The sequence below is a fragment of the Nannobrachium achirus genome, assembly GCF_963921795.1.
Source record: "Nannobrachium achirus genome assembly, chromosome: 11".
Classification (NCBI taxonomy): Eukaryota; Metazoa; Chordata; class Actinopteri; order Myctophiformes; family Myctophidae; genus Nannobrachium; species Nannobrachium achirus.
This window is the reverse complement of record NC_137820.1, coordinates 57,595,856-57,615,563: the sequence shown is the minus strand read 5'-3', so window position 1 is coordinate 57,615,563 and position 19,708 is coordinate 57,595,856. Positions and strand designations below refer to the sequence as shown.

At 41.6% G+C, this 19,708-nt stretch overlaps 1 protein-coding gene across 1 annotated transcript; it reads right to left on the bottom strand.

The window, feature by feature from the left end:
- Positions 1–1,230: 1,230 nt before the first annotated feature.
- Positions 1,231–17,948, bottom strand: mrps35 (mitochondrial ribosomal protein S35). Its single transcript, XM_080736672.1, has 9 exons — positions 17,818–17,948; positions 17,484–17,533; positions 16,885–17,052; positions 14,537–14,597; positions 13,947–14,092; positions 10,247–10,350; positions 8,438–8,507; positions 2,326–2,433; positions 1,231–2,217 (listed from the first exon to the last, which is right to left on the bottom strand). Exons 1-9 carry the CDS (start codon positions 17,906–17,908, stop codon positions 2,047–2,049), a joined length of 969 nt encoding a protein of 322 aa, XP_080592798.1. The 5' UTR covers positions 17,909–17,948; the 3' UTR covers positions 1,231–2,046.
- Between the last annotated feature and the right edge of the window lie 1,760 nt (positions 17,949–19,708).

The window sequence follows — 19,708 nt, the reverse complement described above, 5'->3', positions numbered from 1 at the left end:
TGGACGTTGATATGAAAAGGGTTGAAAACTCCTCACTAATGCTCATACGACGGCAGTTTCTGTATACTGTGGGCCAGGGGTCTTCAACGTTTTCAGGCCAGGGACCCCCTCTACATGTTGTATAAATGTGTGATGCAGATTTTCAAAGATTTCACTGATAGATTCATAGACTTGTTTGACAGACTGTCATCAGTCTATGTTGGATTCATGACTTGTTTTACAGACTGTCATCAGTCTATGTTGGATTCGTGTTAATGTGTATTTTCGGACATTTAACCACTTAAATTGTCGATATTTCGTAAACTTGACCTTTCACTATGTACTTGGTCTGCTCTTTTTTAGCTCTACACCAAACCTATTTGCCCAAAATAGCCGATCTACAAGCTCTCAGCGCCTCGTGCTGCGAGGCGTTGAGAGCTAGATCTGCTATTTTTGGCTTAAGTTCTCCTCGGAATAGGGATGCGAGGTTTCAAGTTGTTAATTTAAAAGAATCATCCTATGACAAGGATTTGGTGGACCCCCTGTTGAAGACCCCTGCTGTGGGCAGTTCAGAATCCAGCTTCGGTCATTTCAAACAAGATTTTGAACCGTTTTCTTAACTTTTTTTTTATTAATGTAAGAACAATGGCTTTTATTTCAGTGTGCAAACATTCCAGGAACAGCAGGCTTTCATTGTGGTATTGAATGATGACTATTGTATCAGACATACGTGTACAACAGTTTAGAGTTTTATTTTTGGAAAATAAATACAACATATCATTGTGCCCATGATCAGAACAACACTTTCTATGTACATCAACGGGTTGGTTTAGACCTTGTAGCGTTTAGGATTTTCACCTTATCAACGCTTTGAAAGAATGTTTGTCAGTTTTTACAGAGTAATTATTGAAAATCTTATTTTAACAACATGAACCTTAGCGATTCCGGGCAGGTCATCACAATAGGCAAACAGTTTGGCTAAAATAGAGCCACTGAAAATAGCCAATCTACAAACTCGGCGTGTCGCGACACTTGTAGATGGGCTAATATTCGGTTAGAGACCGTCTGTAAATGTTTTATTACCACGATAAAAACAAATCCATACGCTGCAAGCTTGTAGATCACAGTGTTGTGTATCATTATTTTATGCTTTAACTATTGAAAAATAGCAGATATACAAGCTCACAGCGCGGCACCGAGTGCTGCGCTGCGAGCTTGTAGATCTGCTATTTTTGAAAAAATCGTGAAAATTTGAATTTTGTGTGGTTCTCAAAGAGGGGTCCAGGGACTCTCAGGGTTCTAAATGGACCTTTACATGTCTAACTCTTGTGTACAAAATGGAACCAAATGGACCCTCATGGTGTTGCTCCTCCCCAGCATTAGGACTTCATCTCCCATGAACTCGAGGCTTCATGGGGTAGCGGGAGAAATATGTAACAAAAAAAGGCAAATGTGTTCACTTCCGGCAGAAAGCGTGAAAATTTGCACCTAGGGGTATTTTTGTGCGCTGAATTCAAAAATTCATCTGGTGGCTCTCATTCACTTAACATACTAGGGAAAAAAGACCCCCCAAAAAATCTTCAAGTAGCATGTGAGGGGTCAAACTAGGTGTTTTTCGGGATTCTGAATCCATTGCAAGCATTTGTTTTGCACGGAAAACATTCCTTTCCGAGAAATGGACACAACAAAACTTTGAAAAGTGATGACTCATCACTAAACCATAGTTTGTGGGGTCCATTTCTTCCCCAAGGAATGTTTTTTGTGCAAAACAAATGCTTGGAATGGATTCAGAATCATGAAAACCCCCTAGATAGACCCCTCACATGCTACTTAAAGAAGATTTTTGGGGGGTCTTTTTTTCCTAACCCTAAGATAAGTGAATGAGAGAAAAGTGAATTTGAGAAAAGTGCTTGGGACCGTCAATTTTTGAATTCAGCGCACAAAAATAACCCTAGGTGCAAATTTTCACGCTTTCTGCCGGAAGTGAACACCTTTTTCACATATGTCTCCCACTAGGGGTTGAGTTGAATTGGTAGAATAAGTCATTTTCAGTAGATGGTAAACGGATCACAGATTGAACAGCTTGCGTACGGCCTCTCTGTACTGCAGCATGGAGCTCTCGCTCTCCCCCTCGTTCTTCAGCCTGGTGACAGAGTCCCGGTACTCCTGCACCTCCGCTCGCCCCAGGACCCGCTCTCTCACCGCCTCCGCGTCTCCCTCCTCCGCCTCCTCCACAACCTGAATGTAAAGGGTGGAACAGTTAATGCAACTAATAACAACCGGAAATTACATCATCTAAAACATGCAACTACTAGGCCTTGTCGGAAAGGCACTTTCCAGTCTTACCTTCATGCGGACCAAGGTGTCCAGGATCTTCCTCTGGGATGGACTGTCCTCCCAGCTGTACTCCTCCATGTCGGCCACCGTCTTCTCTGCCTCCCACGCCTCAGTTTTCTGACAGAAAAAAAAAGGAGTTCCTTACAACCTAATCTACACTTTGCTATGCTTTCCCTTGTCAAAAATGATTGCTTTCCAAGCTAAACAAACAAAAGAATCATTGTATTATTATCTGCTATCATGTGGTTTCACCAAGTTTTTAAAGCAGTCATAAGGCAGTGTGAAACCCCACCAAGGTTACGTGTGTTCATAAAACACAGCGAGCGAGCACATGGTTCATATCTCCTGTTCCGCACTTTGATGTACAAGAACATCCCCCGGCTATGATGTTGTGGCAGCCATACAGTAGCTGAATCAGAAGCCTGGGAAGCAGAATGTTCCAGGTTCGATTCCCAGCTATGTGTCCATGAGCAAGACACTTAACCCCTAAATGCTACCCATCGATCATTTACTTTTCAGAAGTACGATTCTAAAGTAGCAGATCTACAAGCTCAAAACACGTCACTTAAGCTTGTGGATCAGGTACTATTGATGATTGTGTGACACTGTAGTATGATCAAGTAGGGTGTTAAAACTATACTGTGTAAGTTGCTCAACTGGTGGTCTGTAGCAGTATAGCAAACCGCGGTCGCGTTTGCTTTTTTCGTCCGTTTTTCGCTCGCGGACCGGGCCGTCAGACCACCGCGTCCGCTTTCAATGAGGTCTCCCGTGTCCTACGAGCAGCGGTTGGGGAGTTACATGCTAGACTCCTCCAGTGTAAACACTGCAGTGTACTTCCTGAAGGCGTGTTTCCTAAACCCACCAGAGAGCCCGGCAGTGTATGTTCTGCGCTGTGATTGGCCGGCAGTGTATAACCCTCGCTGTGATTGGCCGGTAGTGTGATGACGCAATTTTTCCACGAAAACCGGTCCCGGGCAGGGATCATAGAAAACATATAAAGAGAAGGCTTTTGAAGCTGAAAATAACGGAGTGGGGGTTCTAAAACTTTAGCGATTTAACAGCTAGGACCATTTTAAGATTTGTTTTATAAAAAAAGTTACATGGTATAACTTTAATTTATAACAAAAAAAGTTATGTTAAAATATGGACTGCCCGACAGCATATCAAATAAAAATAGGTGCTTCTCGATCATTCGAAAAAGTAATCTATAGAATAACCGCTACGATAGCTACGAGTATGTTGTTTTAGACTAGCATGTTTTTCAGAAGGGCTGTACAGGTGTTGTGTGTGCGGGGCTTTTTCCTTCCTTGATGTTTGGTCCTCTCACAGCGATAGGGTTTCTCCATACGTGCTGCTCTGTCCACGGCCCTGTCCAGCTGCCATCACATTCCCTGCCAGGACAATAGGCCCCATTGTGCGTCAGCTTAAAGCACATGCAGGCAGCGATAGAACCTGCTGGCTTCTCTTGCTCTCGCCAGGCGTTTGTGAGCTTAATGACCGTCATTACCGACTATATACCGTACATTATCTGATCTATAAAGACACTGGGTGGATCGAGTGCGCTGCTGCCGCCGTCGGGACAGAGGATTAACACATTTTGAATGGGTACACATTATTTTGTATCATTATTTTATGCTTTAACTATTGAACAATAGCAGATATACAAGCTCACACTGCGAGCTTGTAGATCTGCTATTTTTTTAAATCGTGAAATTTATCATTTTGACCCGATTCTATAAGTGTCTTGAATCCTTCTAAGATCTTTTGAAAAAAAAACCTATGTTTCTATGTCAGCAATCTGGCCAGCCATCGTCAAAGAAAAGGTCCTTTTCACTTAACTGGAGCTCAGTTAGTCTGTTCTTGAGAGACTACTGTATGTCAGTGGTTCTCAAACCTTTTCATGTGAAGGACCCCCAAAATGATATGTATTTGGCCACGGACCCCCATCTCAAAATATTTAGTTCCAGGGACCACCCGGAAGCAAAATTTGAGTTACAAAAATTTGCTTTGAAAATTTTCACTGCTTTATCAAAAATAGCAGATCTACAAGTTCACAGCGCTGCACTCGGTGCCGCGTTGTGAGCTTGTATAATGTATATGTGCTATTTTTCACTGGTTAAAGCATTCAATAATTCTAGGCCTAAATGGGTTAAGGCTGAGAATAGATCAGTGGCGTTAATGTATCGTAGGGCCCGAGCGGCGAATACTTTACGTTAAAAAAACCTTAAACTACATGGTCTGCTCTCTCGCTCATCTCCGTATTTTAAGATGTATCTTTTTATTTAGTAACGCACACCGTAAAAGAATAACGAGCACATCTTTCTCCTCTTCGTGTCCTCCTCGAGTTCAAAATAACAGGCTAGAGGTAAATGATGAGGTGCTGACAGTTGTGACGCCACGTCTGTCATTTCATCCATCTCCAAAGAGTTTAGCCGACAGAGGGGGAAAATACAGCGCTGAGAGACTCTGCCAAGAAGAGCCCAGCGGCCACCTGTCCTCTCCCCGCCGGGGTGGACACCATGTGCACCCCGCTCCATGTTTACATTTACTCATACTATGGACAGGCAGGCACTGACCGACTGGGGCACCGAGTGTGCAGAAGTGACTTGAGTGGCCTCTGGTGGTGAATAGGGGTGCAACAGCCACTGCAATCGAACTAATCGATTTTATAAAATAAATAAAATGATTTTGGGGGGAACAAAATTCTAAGTTCATCACCCCAAACATGCCAAAAAAAAATATCAGATAAAGTAGATCACGTATTACGAGCTTGTACAGTGTCTATATTTGATATTTCATTTATTAACCCATTTAGGCCTAACCTATAGTTAGGCCCAAATCAGAAATTAGCCTACAAAAACAAATATGTTGCTACATACTGTACATGTACTGTAAGCCCCTCCCATACACTAAAATGTGTACCCGGCCTGAATGGGTTAAGTGAGAAAAGACAAAGGAAATAAAAGGTATAATTCACAACACGGTGGCACAACAAAGTATAAAATAGGGCTTAAGTGGTTAATCAGAGTAATCAATTTAGTCAATTATAGAATTGCTTCAATTGGTTGATATACAGAATAAATGGTAACACGTGTTATAAAGCATAGCAAAGTGATAAGACGCCCACAGGGTCGGTGGCAGGCAGACAGACTCCGGGCAGGAGGCTTGTATTGAGCGCTGGCCTGGATTAATTTAGCACACAGTGGAATTACCAGGCCAGGCAGGCAGGTTAGGGTCCTCCTGCGTTACTTCTCCCTGAGTGGGGCAGATAAAATCACCTCGCTGGCTGCCAACAATCAGACTCTTTGTGGGCTTGCGTTTCTCAGCCGAGCGCCACTCCACTCTCACAGCTTCCACCGGGCCAGTGGGCAGCACTGTGCCTTCCATTGTGCCTCCCAAAAGGGCACAGGACGCTTATTCCGGACAACCATTCCCAACGGAGAACAATTTATTTTCTTTCACGTGACTAAAACGTCAACAAGAAAAGGTTCCCCCCCAAAGTAGCTGTTTGCACAACAGGGGGAGTCATCTTGTGGCCTATTGGCAGAGTTTGAAAAGGGTCTCAAAGTGACAAAAGAAGACACGCACATCGTGTCCTCCTGGGCTGGGTTGGCACCAGTGTTTCTCAATAACTTTTATGTCAAGGACCAAGCGTATATTTGGACTGAGGACCTTGAAGCTTCTAGATTGACTATTTTCACAGCCAAAAGTTAAAGGACAACTTTGTTTTTTTTTTACAACAAGCTTGTTGTAAAGGGTTCATATTTTAGATTGTAATTAGAGAAAAGAAAAGATGTGTGTTAAAAATGTTTTCATTTACAGCTTTCTATTGTTTTAGCGATTTTAGTATTTTGATTTCAGTGGGTGGGGGCATGCGTACAAATGGCTAAATATGTCTTTTTAGACACAATACTCCGGCAATTACTATTTACACCAGCCCCCATAAGTCACATCTGCCCATGAAAGATTGTGGTGCATCTTGGGAATGGGCTTTTTGTGTCTAAAATACATATTTAGCCACTTGCATGCATGCCCCCAACCTGGGGGCATGCATGCAAATCAAAATCGTTAAAATCACAAAGACGATAGAAAGCAGTAAATGAAAACATTTTAACACTCATCGTTTCTTTTTTAAAGAGAAAAATCTAAAATATGAATCCTTGTTGTAAAAAAAACAACGTTGTCCTTTAAAGTTATAACTACTTATATCAACTCGTTTTGCTGGGTCCTTGAGAACCACTGGCCTAATGGCATCAGCGCCGGTGGTAATGACCTATTGGTGAGTTGCTCTGGTGGGGCATGGCCAGCTTAATGTGAATGTGTCACGTTCAACACCTGATAGGGGAGGCTGTTCCCCCCCATCTGAAGGGAAATGTCAAGCGGACAATGGTGCAGTTTGCAGGCCCTGGGCCCATTCAAGCCTGAGGTCTCCCTAATGGACTCACTCTCCCATAAGAGGGAGGAACGATGGACATGGCGAATGTTAGAAAACCATGTTCTAAAGTGTCCATAACAGGATTCAAATTTTAAAAAAATTAGCAAAAGTAGCAGATCTACAAGCTCAAAAAGCATTGCTTCGCGCTGCGTTTCCTCTTTGGTTTTATAAACATTTAGCCAATCAAAAGTATCAACAAGAGCTTATTTTTTTCCCATCGAAAAGTAACGGTGGAGGACATACAAGGTTTCCACCTGACAGCGACGAGATATGGGATGAACAGTAACAACAAAATGTTGAATGTGAATCATGATTATATATAGAGGCAGCAGGGGGTCTGATCACAACCTGCAAGTGAATTCTTACCCTGGTTTGTGATGAATTGTGAAGGCCCGTTCTATCAACATGTAGCAATCAACCTTTTTCTGTGCACAGGCACACTCAAATGAACAAACTAATAAAGAGACGGTACGTTACTGTTTTTTTCATATTTGGAGGAGAATTAATTTAATCATGTTAATAGTGATTCTCTTGACATCCGAGTAATGCCATGGCATCAAAGAACCATGGCATACAGTAGCGCCTCACCAGAGCATCCGAGTGGCTTTCATTTAAAACAGACATCATGATCCGGCTTTGTGTGTTGCAGGCATGTCAGGACACACAAGGACAGATGGTTTATTGCGTCCAATCCCAAACAACCTCTTGATATGGCAAACGTATGCCGATACATATGGTGACAGTGGACTGGGCTGATGATGCCAAAGGAAACCCTTCCAATGAGTCAAGTCTTTTGATCAAAGATGGAAAAGGCTGATAAACAAAACGGAAGCATTGAGACCAAAAGGCCACAAAGCAACAGGGTTACCGTAATTTACTTAGTAACTAGTTACTGCCCAACACTGCTGAGGTCTAAGGTGATGGGGATGGGATGGAGGGGGGGGTGGTGATGGTGGGACCAGGGCTGATATATGAATGGTGAAGTCATGAAATATTCATGGCTCAGTGGAAAAGGCAGCAGGACAAACCCGTAGTGCTCATCCTGCCACAAAGACCTTTAGTGTGTTCGTTCGAACCCTTGACCACGAGAGGCTGACCCAAGCAGTGTCGGGTGTCCACACAGTCATGTGGAGTGGTGATCAGACTGACAGATCAACCGGACATCCAATCCATTAGTACCAGACCGCTGCCAAGCAATGGGGCAACTTTTATTTCTCTTTCAAATTCTTTGTCAATGAATAACACCCAAAATTAGCGATCATTGGGCGATGACTAAAGGAGAGTTCCGTAAAGGGTTAGAGACCGAGATCAGGGTCATGGACAGCTCCACGGTAATGATGACAAAGGGTTCTTTCTACCACTTTTTCTAGTCAAAATGTTCAAATACTGGATTCTGATTGGTTTAAAACAGTGGTAAATAGGCCAACCATCTTGGGTTGGCTCATGGACCCCGCCCACTGAAACAATGAATGATTGTAACAAAAAATCCCTGCAACTTACAACTGTGTTTTCTTTCATTTATATGAAAAAATTGGTAGAAAAGCTGGAAAAGTTGTTTGCCACTCGCCTGCGGCTTGTGGCACAACCCTGAACAGTGGGTAAATCAGCCAACAACCCACTCCCTCTCATGGTAAATGGCTTACTTCTCAAATCTTGATTAGAAGGAAACTCATGAAGTGCACTTACCCAGGACTCATGGTAGAGGACCGTCAGCAGGTACATGGCGTAGTCAGTGTTCTGCTGCTTCAAAGGACAACTGGGAGAGGGAAGACGTTTAGGACTCATTAAGACGCAAACGATGACAAATGAGCAAAAGGATAATGAATGTTGATTGGTCATTGTTGAGGAATAAACCCTGACATGGTGATTTGACCCTGACGTGGTGCGGAGGGGTCTTTATCACCCTGAAGGGGTTTATTTCTCAACGACCATCTGCTCACCATTCATTATCCAGCTTATTACATGGCTGTTTAACCCATTTAGAACAGGTACACTATATTGTGTATCATTATTTTATTTTATGAAAAATAGCAGATATACAAGCTCACAGCGCGGCACCGAGTGCCGCGCTGCAAGCTTGTAGATCTGCTATTTTTGAAAAATCGTGAAAATTTGAATTTTGACCCGATTCTATAAGTGTCTTTTGAATCCTTCTAAGATTTCTTGAAAAACCCTATGTTTCTGTGTCAGCAATCTGGCCAGCCATCGTCAAAGAAAAGGTCCTTTTCACTTAAATGGAGCTCAGTTAGCCTGTTCTTGAGAGACTACTTTGCCAGTGGTTCTCAAACCTTTTCATGTCAAGGACCCCCAAAAGGATATGTATTTGGCCACGGAACGCCCATCTCAAAATATCTAGTTCCAGGGACCACCCAGAAGCAAAAATGTAGTTACAAACGCTCGCTTTACATATATTCAAAGATTTGCACACATTTTCACGATTTTTTCAAAAATAGCAGATCTACAAGCTCGCAGCGCGGCACTCGGTGCCGCGCTGTGAGCTTGTATATCTGCTATTTTTCACTGGTTAAAGCATTCAATAATTCTAGGCCTAAATGGGTTAATAAAGCCATTTAGAAATTGACACAACATGTAACAGCAAGACGATTTCATTGATTTTAAATAGGAATAAATTGCTTATGGTAAAGGGGGAAAATACAGTTTATTCCATTGGATGATGCCAGGTGCGTCGGCTCGCAAATAGGGCTGTCACGATTGTGACATCTAATTGCGATTAACGATTTAATTGTGTTTCTGTTGTTGACAATCACATTCCTGTTTGGCTTGTAGGCTTTGAAGTTGCACATGGCAGATATGACACATAACCTAAATATACAAAGAAATGACCGACATATTTTGACAACTTTATACTTGAAAAAGAACATTGATAGTGGAAATAGCCGATCTACAAGCACGATGTGACGCATTGTGAGCTTGTAGATCTGCTATTTCCACTATTTTTGAAAATATGAAAACTTTTCAACATGTAAACAATTATTACAAAATAATTGTGATTATCTCAAATAATTGCGATTAGACAATCTATACTATAATTTTGCGGGTCAGTCAGTAGGAGGTCAGTCACTCAGTCAGTCAGTAAATGCTTTTCCACTACAAACCACCCACCAACAGGGGGTGGTGACGTGCGGACTTAAGTCTAACACACACCAATCTCACAGTTAGGAATGTGTCTCTCTCTCTCTCTCTCTCTCTCTCTCTCTCTCTCTCTCTCTCTCTCTCTCTCTCTCTCTCTCTCTCTCTCTCTCTCTCTCTCTCTCTCTCTCTCTCTCTCTCTCTCTCTCTCTCTCTCTCTCTCTCTCTCTCTCCTCTCTCTCTCTCTCTCTCTCTCTCTCTCTCTCTCTATATTGGAGCACATATCTTCAAACGGGTAAGGTCTAGTTATGTAATAATTTTGACAGCCCTACTCACAAAAAACTGGTAGGAAGCGTTGATATGAACACCATTATGTTAATGCATTGTCTATTTATTTATGTTTACCTGTCAGTTGTGATGCTAAGGATATCAGTCTCTTTGCAGTATCTGTCCCCAACCAGCTTCAGCATCTTCTTCCTGGCGTGGTCGTCCAGATTCAAACTGGACAGCTTTACCTAGAATGACAATGACAATAATATAATGACACATTTTTACCAATAGTCCTACAGAACACGTGTCACTTTATTATTGATTCATGGTGTGCTTTACTCAAGAATGTTAGATGTTTTCTTCATGTTTTTCTTGTTTTCCGCTTACTGCAAAGCACCCCGTTTTTATTGTTCTCCATCTTAAATGTATTTTCTCTTTTTATGAAATGCAACTTGACAGCTGCATTATCTTGTATGAAAGGTGCTATAAAAAATAATGTATTTATATACAGTATATGCACATAATTACTGCTACTACAAAGACATGTGCTAGCTCTTCTTTCTAAACAAAAAGGAATAATAAGGAAAGCACAGCCAAGCCTAAAACCAGGTCATTCAATCTGCGTCAAACCTTTTGTTTAAATCCCTATAGATTCAACATGAACGTAAATCTCTTTATTGACCAGTGACCCTTTTGTAGAACAGATAAAGAGGGAAAACAAAAGAGATTACCATGTGATTATAATGTCTCACCGTGGCTTTGTATTACATCACTTGTACGTGACAATATATACATATACTCCGATTGTTAGTATACTGTAGGTGTGTGTGTGTCTACTGTATATATATATATATATATATATATATATATATTCAACTTGGCCCCGTTGACCCAGGGGTCTACACACACATTTTTCCCCCTCTACATCAAGTCTCTTTGCCGAACTATGTTTCTTAGCTTCTCAAGCTATTTCGATGAATTGAGTACAAAGGACCCCGATGGAAACAAGCCATAGGCTTTCTTGGGATAAAAATCCTATAAACAGGCCTTGTGTTGAACTTTACTTTCCTGTGCTTTTTTGTGTGGAAAACTGATAAAGTATTCAATCAATCAATTGAACATATCCACTGTACAAGCTCATACCACGTGAGCTCAGGTAATAATAAATGTTTTGTGCAATTTTGCATCTGCACCCAGAATCAGTTACTGCATAACAGGCGCTAAGTAAACCCTACTGGAAACTTTACCTTAACATCCTAATCTACAGTCAAAGAGTGTTACTCGAGAAGATGGCTGCTCATTGGTGAGTTATTATAATTTTTTTGTTTTTTCACAAAGTATTGGTCACCTACTGTATGTTTCCATGTTTTTCTTTAAATCTTTGTCCTGGACAAATAATGGCTTTTTAACTTTAACTAGACTAGTATCTTTTGACGCTTCACAAAAGGAACTTAAAGGCTTTGACCAACAAGCAAATACGGTTCTTAGTTGGATTCATAAATGTTGTCCTGTTGTGACGGCCAGAGTCATAATTGACGATTATTGACTAATTAACAGGCCATCACCTAGGGAACGATTGACAACGATGATTGACACCTAGCCTGCTTCCAGACCAGAGACCCCGCCCACTCTCAGAGTGGACTCTTTCTCTGGTCTGGAGCTGAGTACAGGAATCACTTTTTATTTTCGGCTGCTCCAATGAGCGCGGGGGGTGGGGGTGGGTCTAACGAATATCCAATCCGCGCAGCAGTTGAAACGATTCAAACGAAGTTCACACACAGGCAGGCTGAGGAAGGCACACGCACACACACGCACGCGCTGAGTTCACCAAGCTGTTTATGTTGATTACATGTTTCTGGTCGCAGTTCTGTCACTGGCACAGACAGAGACACACACACAATCACACACACAGTCCGCGACCGTGCGTCGCGTCCACCGTGCGTCTCGATCACCGTGCATCGCGCGGATGCGCGCGTGCACGCTCGCAAAAAAAGTCCCTCCCTGTAAATCGCTTAGAATAGAGCACAGCTTCAGACTAAAGCGTGAGCTGAGTCTGAAATCAGGCTAATTGACACCTGGGAATCAGCCACTCAGGTCTGATGGCTACAGGTGTGTGATTCAGGGTGTGGGGAAGTTCAGTTTGTTTGCTGGCAGCAGTGCTGAAGGACAGTTCAGTCAGCATTGTCAGTGTTTTGCTCATTTCTTTTCATTTATCCATTTTGGCTCGAGTTGGGGCAAGTTTAAAAACAGTTCTACATATATAAGCAGGCCTGCGAGAATATTATTCTAACTCCACTGCGTGGCAATCCAGGGAGAAGTAGAATTTGCCTTCAAGTGACTAATACGACAAATATGTCTTAATACATTATAATTGTCCTCTATAACTACAATGTAAATTAAAAACACCTTAAATATTGTATTTCTTCAAGAAATAGCTAATCTTTCACTCAGTAGGGGAAATGCCTGTCGCAAGTTGATGATGTCATAAATGTCATGTGTAATTTTTATGGCATGCATGTGCAAAAAAACTAAACACAAACACATTTGAAATATTGATTTGATGCTCATATTAACCATAGGAAATATTAAGTTTGTTTTTATTTTCACATGCATGCCATAAATTCCATAGGGATAGATCACACTTGACATTTATGACATCACCAACTTGCGACGGGCATTTCCCCTATTGAGTGAAAGATTAGCTATTTCTAGAATAAATAAAATAATTGAGGTGTTTTTAATTTTACATTGTAGTTATAGAGGACAATTATAGTGTATTAAGGCATATTTGTCCTATTAGTCAGGGATCACTTTCAGGATTTTCCTCCTTGGAGTTGAACTTATTGGAACCCTACACACAGGTAACCCAGAACAATATAAAAGCAAGAGGATTTCAAACCCTTGACTATTAAAAGCAAGAGGATTTTTTTCTTTTCATAATGCGAACAGAGAACAGACTCGATTTTTGAACAGACAATTCCTTGGTTTCTTTATAAAAGGAGGTTTGAAATAGTAACCCAGTGATAACCCCAGTTCTTTGAATTTCAAATTTTGGGTATTATTTTGTTTTGCGGTTTTCAATGACATTTATGTTGGGGGTTTATGTTCATTTAATGTATGTGTTTATTGCAACACCCCCTGGTGAATTTGAATTCAATACAGAGCTGTTCCACAGATTTAAGGGTTCATTATTTATTATTTTCATCAACACCTGGCTACACAAAAAGGAGAAGACTGAGTCCTCTCTGGTAGGCATCCTCCTACCTGGCACCCCACAGTTAACACATCTGGTGCCAACCCCGAGTTTCCCGAGTTTGTATTGATACCAACGCTGTGCCAACCCCGAGTTTCCCGAGTTTGGGCCGTTTTTGGGAAAAAAAAAAAAAAAAAAAACATTTTTTTTTTTTCCAAAATTTTTTTTTGGACCTCCATAAATGTATTAGGCATGATCGCGATCGCGAAATTGCATGTTTAACCCCCATACCAACCCATTCTTTCAAACATGGCAGCCATGTTTGTTTACATCTGAAGAAAACATAATGGCCCATAAATCATGAATGCCTGAACGGATTTCCAAGCGGATTTTTTTGTTTGAAAGCTGTGAACAGCATCTACACACGTGGTGCATCATCTAGGCATGGGCGTGCACTTTTTACACAATTGCACAATTACATGGAAGTCTATGGTAACCATGGCAACGCGAGACATTGAAGAGAAAAAATCATTGCAACATAAGTGTTAAAGAGGAAATCGCTACACTGTTCATTTTATTTCGTTTTTTTTTCGTCGTTTTTTTTTTACAAAGGGAATTCCCTGAAAAGGGAATTCGTGGAACACTTGCCTTGAGATGGACGATGCGAGCAGCAGGGTTTCTAAGCGAGGTCCCAGCAGAAGCATAGTCTGTGCTCTGGATCTTGATGGGGAAGTGTTGGTCACACGCAGCATCAGTCTGCAGCGCTGAGGGCCACTCTGTGCAGAAGGCTAAAGACATGACACCCCTCCATTGGATTATTGTATATATTAACCCTTTAGGACCTGAGGCAGAATCTAAAAATGTCTTCTAAATGTCTTCTTTTGAAAAAACAACGTTTCTATGATCAGTGTTTCTCAATATTTTCCATGTAAAGAACCCCTTGAATTATATGCATTTGACCGCAGTCCCCCCTCAAAATATGATGTTCCAGGGATCAAGAGAAAAGATTTGAGTTACAAGGATATACATTGCACACATTTTCACGATTCTTCAAAAATAGCAGATCTACAAGCTTGCAGCGCGGCATCTGCTATTTTGTTTATAGTTAAAGCATAGAATAATGTTTAAAGTGGTTAAAATCTAAAGTGAAACGGATGAGTTCCAAGTCTTAATGTTTTTAAATAACAAGTAATACTTCTCTAGGTGCTTTTCTTGTTGAAAAAAGGGCTTACGTTTCAGAGCTTCACAGTGTTTCTTAATGGCAGCTGGTGTCAAGTGCAAAAAGTTGGGAATCTGAAAGAGAGGTTTTACAAATACACAAATAACTAACTAGACACACACAGTGTAAAGATTGAGCAATCTTCACATTTCTATAGTAGTAGACAATATACACAACGCTCCCTTCAGTTATCTTTTTAACTGCTTAAACCCTATATACAGTACACGCTTTGCCCAAAACATCTACAAGCTAACAAGTTAACGTGGTTAAGTATACAATAGGGCTGATTCTAGTAATTGGGCTGATGAGGATTTCTAGGTTTATCAATAATTAATTTAGAAATAATCACAATTATGTGTATGATAATTATTTGTCATGATAGTGACAACCCTACAATCACACTTGTGATTTCCCACATTCCCTTTACAACCCCAAAACATTGGGCAATCAGATACCACAGACAGCATGGACGGATTAACCCCCACGAGGGCCCCTGGCCGATAATTTTTTAGGGCCCCCCCACCATAACCTCTCCTCCCTCCAGACGCACACTATCTAGCTTGGATTTTAAGCCATGATGATCATCTGTGGACCAAGAAAGCACCTGTAGACAACAGAGGAGGGGCCCACACATTTGATTTTTGATTAAAATATACATTTAATTTTTGTAAATTGTCAATGACCACGCGGGCCAGTTCCCCCAAGGGCCCCTGAGAGCCAAGGGCCCCTGGCAACGGCCCCACTGGCACAATGGTTAATACAGCCCTGACAGACAGACAGACAGACAGACAGACAGACAGACAGACAGGGCATGCCTCTTCCTGGCAGAGATTTGCTATGGCAGTGTGTTTTGCGGTATTATTACTGGAGTTTACCAAAAACACAATGCTTTTGTTTTGGTCCTTGGCCAAACTCAGAGGGGGGGCTCTACGTATTTAACTATGAATGCAGTAGATTAGAGTAGGAGCACACAGCACACCAAAAAGCTCATATTAAGAGGATTTCATTTCACCTGAGGTAGAAGTAAAATATAACAAAAAAAGCATTAAATAAAATCCTCTTAATGCGTCGCTGTCAGGCACAAACCTTGCATGTCCATTTTTCAGCTTTTCATGTTTTGCTTTTCATAATTGCGACCTGACGGTCGCAGTTTAGTATCAAAACCTCCACCGGCCGTCCGTCCGTCCGTCGGTCACACGTCACACCTTTGCCCTGCTCATATCTCCGCATCAGTATGACATCACACTGCTGACATCAGTATGCCATCACACCGTACACAAATGACCCTTATATAAGACCGGCATTATCTACCGACAGATTAGTAACAAGATGTCAAAATCGTCTAGGAAGGATGGTGTGAGTCATGCTGGCACCCTTCGCGGCAGGAGGAAGCTGGTGCAATCGACCCCTTGGCTTGTCGGGACCCCTGCCTACTAACGGGGTGGCAGGCTATCACCTCAGACTAGAACCCGTACGGGGTGGCCGACACCAGCCCATTGACAAGAGAGAGGCCTTGATGTCCCTTTACTCTTTGATGGGGTGGCCAGTTGACTAAGAGTTTCCGTTCGGGCCTTCTCGATATTGTACAGAAATCTGGGGGTGGCTGTTACAAAGACCCTCACTCACCTTCACGTCATGTGGCTAGTCGTTAGGTAGCCATTAATCTCTCGAGACAGCCTCAGAGAACCGATAGGTGTCGCCCTTTCTTCTTTGACGATGGGTTCCCAGATTGGGTAGCCATAGTTACACGTTGAAGGTTGAATCTCCAGATATGGAGATAACCAACACATCCCTCCATATATGGAGATAACCGACGAATCTCACTAAGTCTGACCTCACAAGCCCCATATTTGGACACGAACAACATATAACTCCATATATAGAGACATAGCTGCTGACATCAGTATGACATTACACTGCTGACATCAGTATGACATCACACCGTACACAAATGACCCTTATATAAGACCGGCATTATCTACCGACAGATTGTGGAGATAAGCGACCAACGGTCGCTTATCTCCCGATTAGGGAGTCTTACTGGTTGTATGCCCTACTTTGTTATACAAGACAGACTGTCACATTTACTGTAGCTTGTGAATAAACACTAAATACATTAGATCCATTACTACTACATTGGATTACCTTTTTTTTCATGAAGAAATAACCGTTTTGGACATACAAGGTTTCCACCGACAGCGACAAATGGGAGCTTTGTTTCTGGTGAGCAAGCGTTCGTGTCAGTCTGCTACTCTAAGCTATTATTATTCTGATCCGGCAGATATTTCACTGGACATTTGGAAGTGCACATCCTTTTTTCTTTTTATTACTTTTCTTATTTGGTTATGGATGTATTCAGACCTTGAGGAGCTCCAGGTTTCCCTTCTTCTCCGGGGGAACGCCTCCCCTCACGGGCTTGCCCATCCGCACAGGTAAGGGCACCGACCCGGGTCTGAACGGAGCCCAGGCCGGGTACACGTTAGTCCAGTCCTGATCCACTGCCATCTTCTCTGTCCTGGGCTCCCCTGGCTAGAAGACAGATAGGAATTTTAGGCTTTCTTTTTTCATTAAACAATGCATTAGGGGCGCAACAGTTAATCAAACTTTTTTTTCCTTTTTTTATGTGGGCAATCGATAATTTTATAAAATAATTGCTTGATAATCTATGCCTGTTTTGGGCAAACATCTTCCAAAATATAAAGTAAAAAAACCTGACCTACAGGCTCCAAACACATCATCACATCTCGAGACGAGCTTGAAGATCTGTTTTTTCCACTTTGTTTACACAAAACCGTTGTGCGACAAAGTATAAAGTAGGGCTAAAATGGTTAATTGATTTCTTGATATTAGTATTAAAAATAATAATCAAAAGAATAATCGCTATATTGACATAATCGATAGTTGCAGTCCTACAATCCATTCATTTTAATAGTGGGTTTATGATATTGAGACAGACTTACTTCTCTCCTGGGTTTCCTGGGTCCTCCTCTGTTGCCTCGGTCAGGAAATCCTTGCAACAACACAGTTTAGGAAGCATGTCATTAAGTGAGCTTTGCACCATAGCACTCAGGCTTATCCATATAGGTCTATAACCCTGAGAGTGTGCACATTTTCACACTCCGAATTATAGTGGTCCTTGAAATACATAAATAAAAAGTCTGAGAAGAACTAAAGCCAGAGCAAGCATAATAGCATATTATTAGCAGGCGGCTAATAAACAAGCTAGCAGGCTGTGTGTAGGTCTGTATGGTTCTATTACAGGGGGATTTTAAGTAAATGCAAACATATTCTCACCTTTGCCTGATTGAGGTCTGTTAGTAGACAGGGCTGTGGCGTATGTCATCCTGCCCAGCGGGCTGTGAGCTGCAAACGCAGGGCTTTTCATTCGTCCTAAGGACACTGAAAACACCTTGCATGTGTGAGTCGCCATGTTTTCTTCCAGATGACTGATGTATGCGGACGGAAGCTGTCGAGGGACAATTGAGACCGCAGCAGTAGTAGATGAAAGCTCGCGTAGATGAGATCATAACCGAGATATTACGGGCCTCGGCTTGGTTAATTTTAACTCTAAGTATAAGCACATGAGTATACCTAGTAACAACAACAACAATAATAATAATAATATATAAAATCGTCAGACTCTTTTTTTTTTGAGTGGTGCTAACCCTCCTAAGTTTGACTTTGTGTGTATGTCCCAATATATTTTGTGTGCATTTCACAAGATTCTAATGAAAATCCAAAACCTATCCAGTTGAATTATATAAGATTATGATTCAATTGGCACTGGGTGAAAATGGGTTACAAAATAATGGGATAAAAATAAATAAATAAAAAATGTATATCTTTTCCACTGCAAGGTGGAACCAGAAATTATTCTTTAATATGATTTGATTTGTTTGCTGTGTTTACTCTAATTACTTTAAGTAGCCTACTCTAATTACCTTATTTAGTTTATTTGTTTTTGGGTTTTGCGTATTTATGATTTGATTTGTTTGTTTGCTGTGACTATTTAAAGGCTCCAGTAGGCCCTTAAGCCCCATAGGACTCATTCGCCCTTGGGCTTAGTCCCATTTTAAGGTATTCATGAATATTGCATATTAACCCCTCTTCCCTGCCTTCTGCATTTTATTCTGCTATTCTGCTACTTAATTGTTTAATAAAACTTGACACTTTGATAGCCCACATCAGCCTCTGGTTCCGTTACATTGTCCAGCATATACAGCAGTGATATTCAACTGGCGGCCCGCGGGCCAAATGCGGCCCCAGCAGAGCTTTCTTGTGGCCCCTGGAGAATATTCCAATGTAAAAGTTTTGTACAGGATGACCATTTTGAATGTTCAGCAATTTATTGTTTCACCATGTTGCTAGGCAGCTCGGCAACATGGTGAAAACAAGAGCTCAACAGATGAGTTCTGAGTGCAGTTTATCCGGGGACTGCCCATAAGTCCGAACGTTCATTAGTCCGAATTTAGTTAGGGTTACTGAGGTTAAGGTTAGGGTTAGGGTTAGAGTTAGGCATAGTATTCTTAACAAATTCGGACTAATGAACCTTCGGACTAATGAACCTTCGGACCAATGCCATGGCACCGTTTATCCATCCATTTGAAACCATTTCTGTGTCTTGAGTGGATGTTGTTCTTTTACCCCAAAGAAATAATTCACCTGGATTGTGTGTGTCCATATTCTCCATCATCATCAAAATCCAAGCCTGTGCTCTATAAAGGACTGGCACAGAAAACATCAAAATGCATGAATGCAGTATGAAGCAGGGCCTAATAAGTTACCATAGCCTAATGGACATACATGTCCATTGTTGTGTCCATTTCTGGGTCTTGAGTGGATGAACCCAAAGAAATAATTCACTTGGATTGTATCTCTCTTCCATATTCTCCATCATCATTAACTTCAAACACATCTTGAGCTCTTATCAGTCGGTGTAAACACTTCACCTTGCCAGCCTGCCTCAAATACTCTTGCCGGAGTTGCCGCAAAGACGCTTCCATGCCAATGACCCGTGTAGTAGATCACACTGAAATACTGTATTCTTTTGTTAATATCAAAATCTAAGCCTCTCTATAAAGGACTGGTACAGAAAACATAAAAATGCATGAATGCAGTATGAAGCAGGGCCTAATAAAGTTACCATAGCCTAATATGCAGAGATGGGCACAAAATTAAAAATACT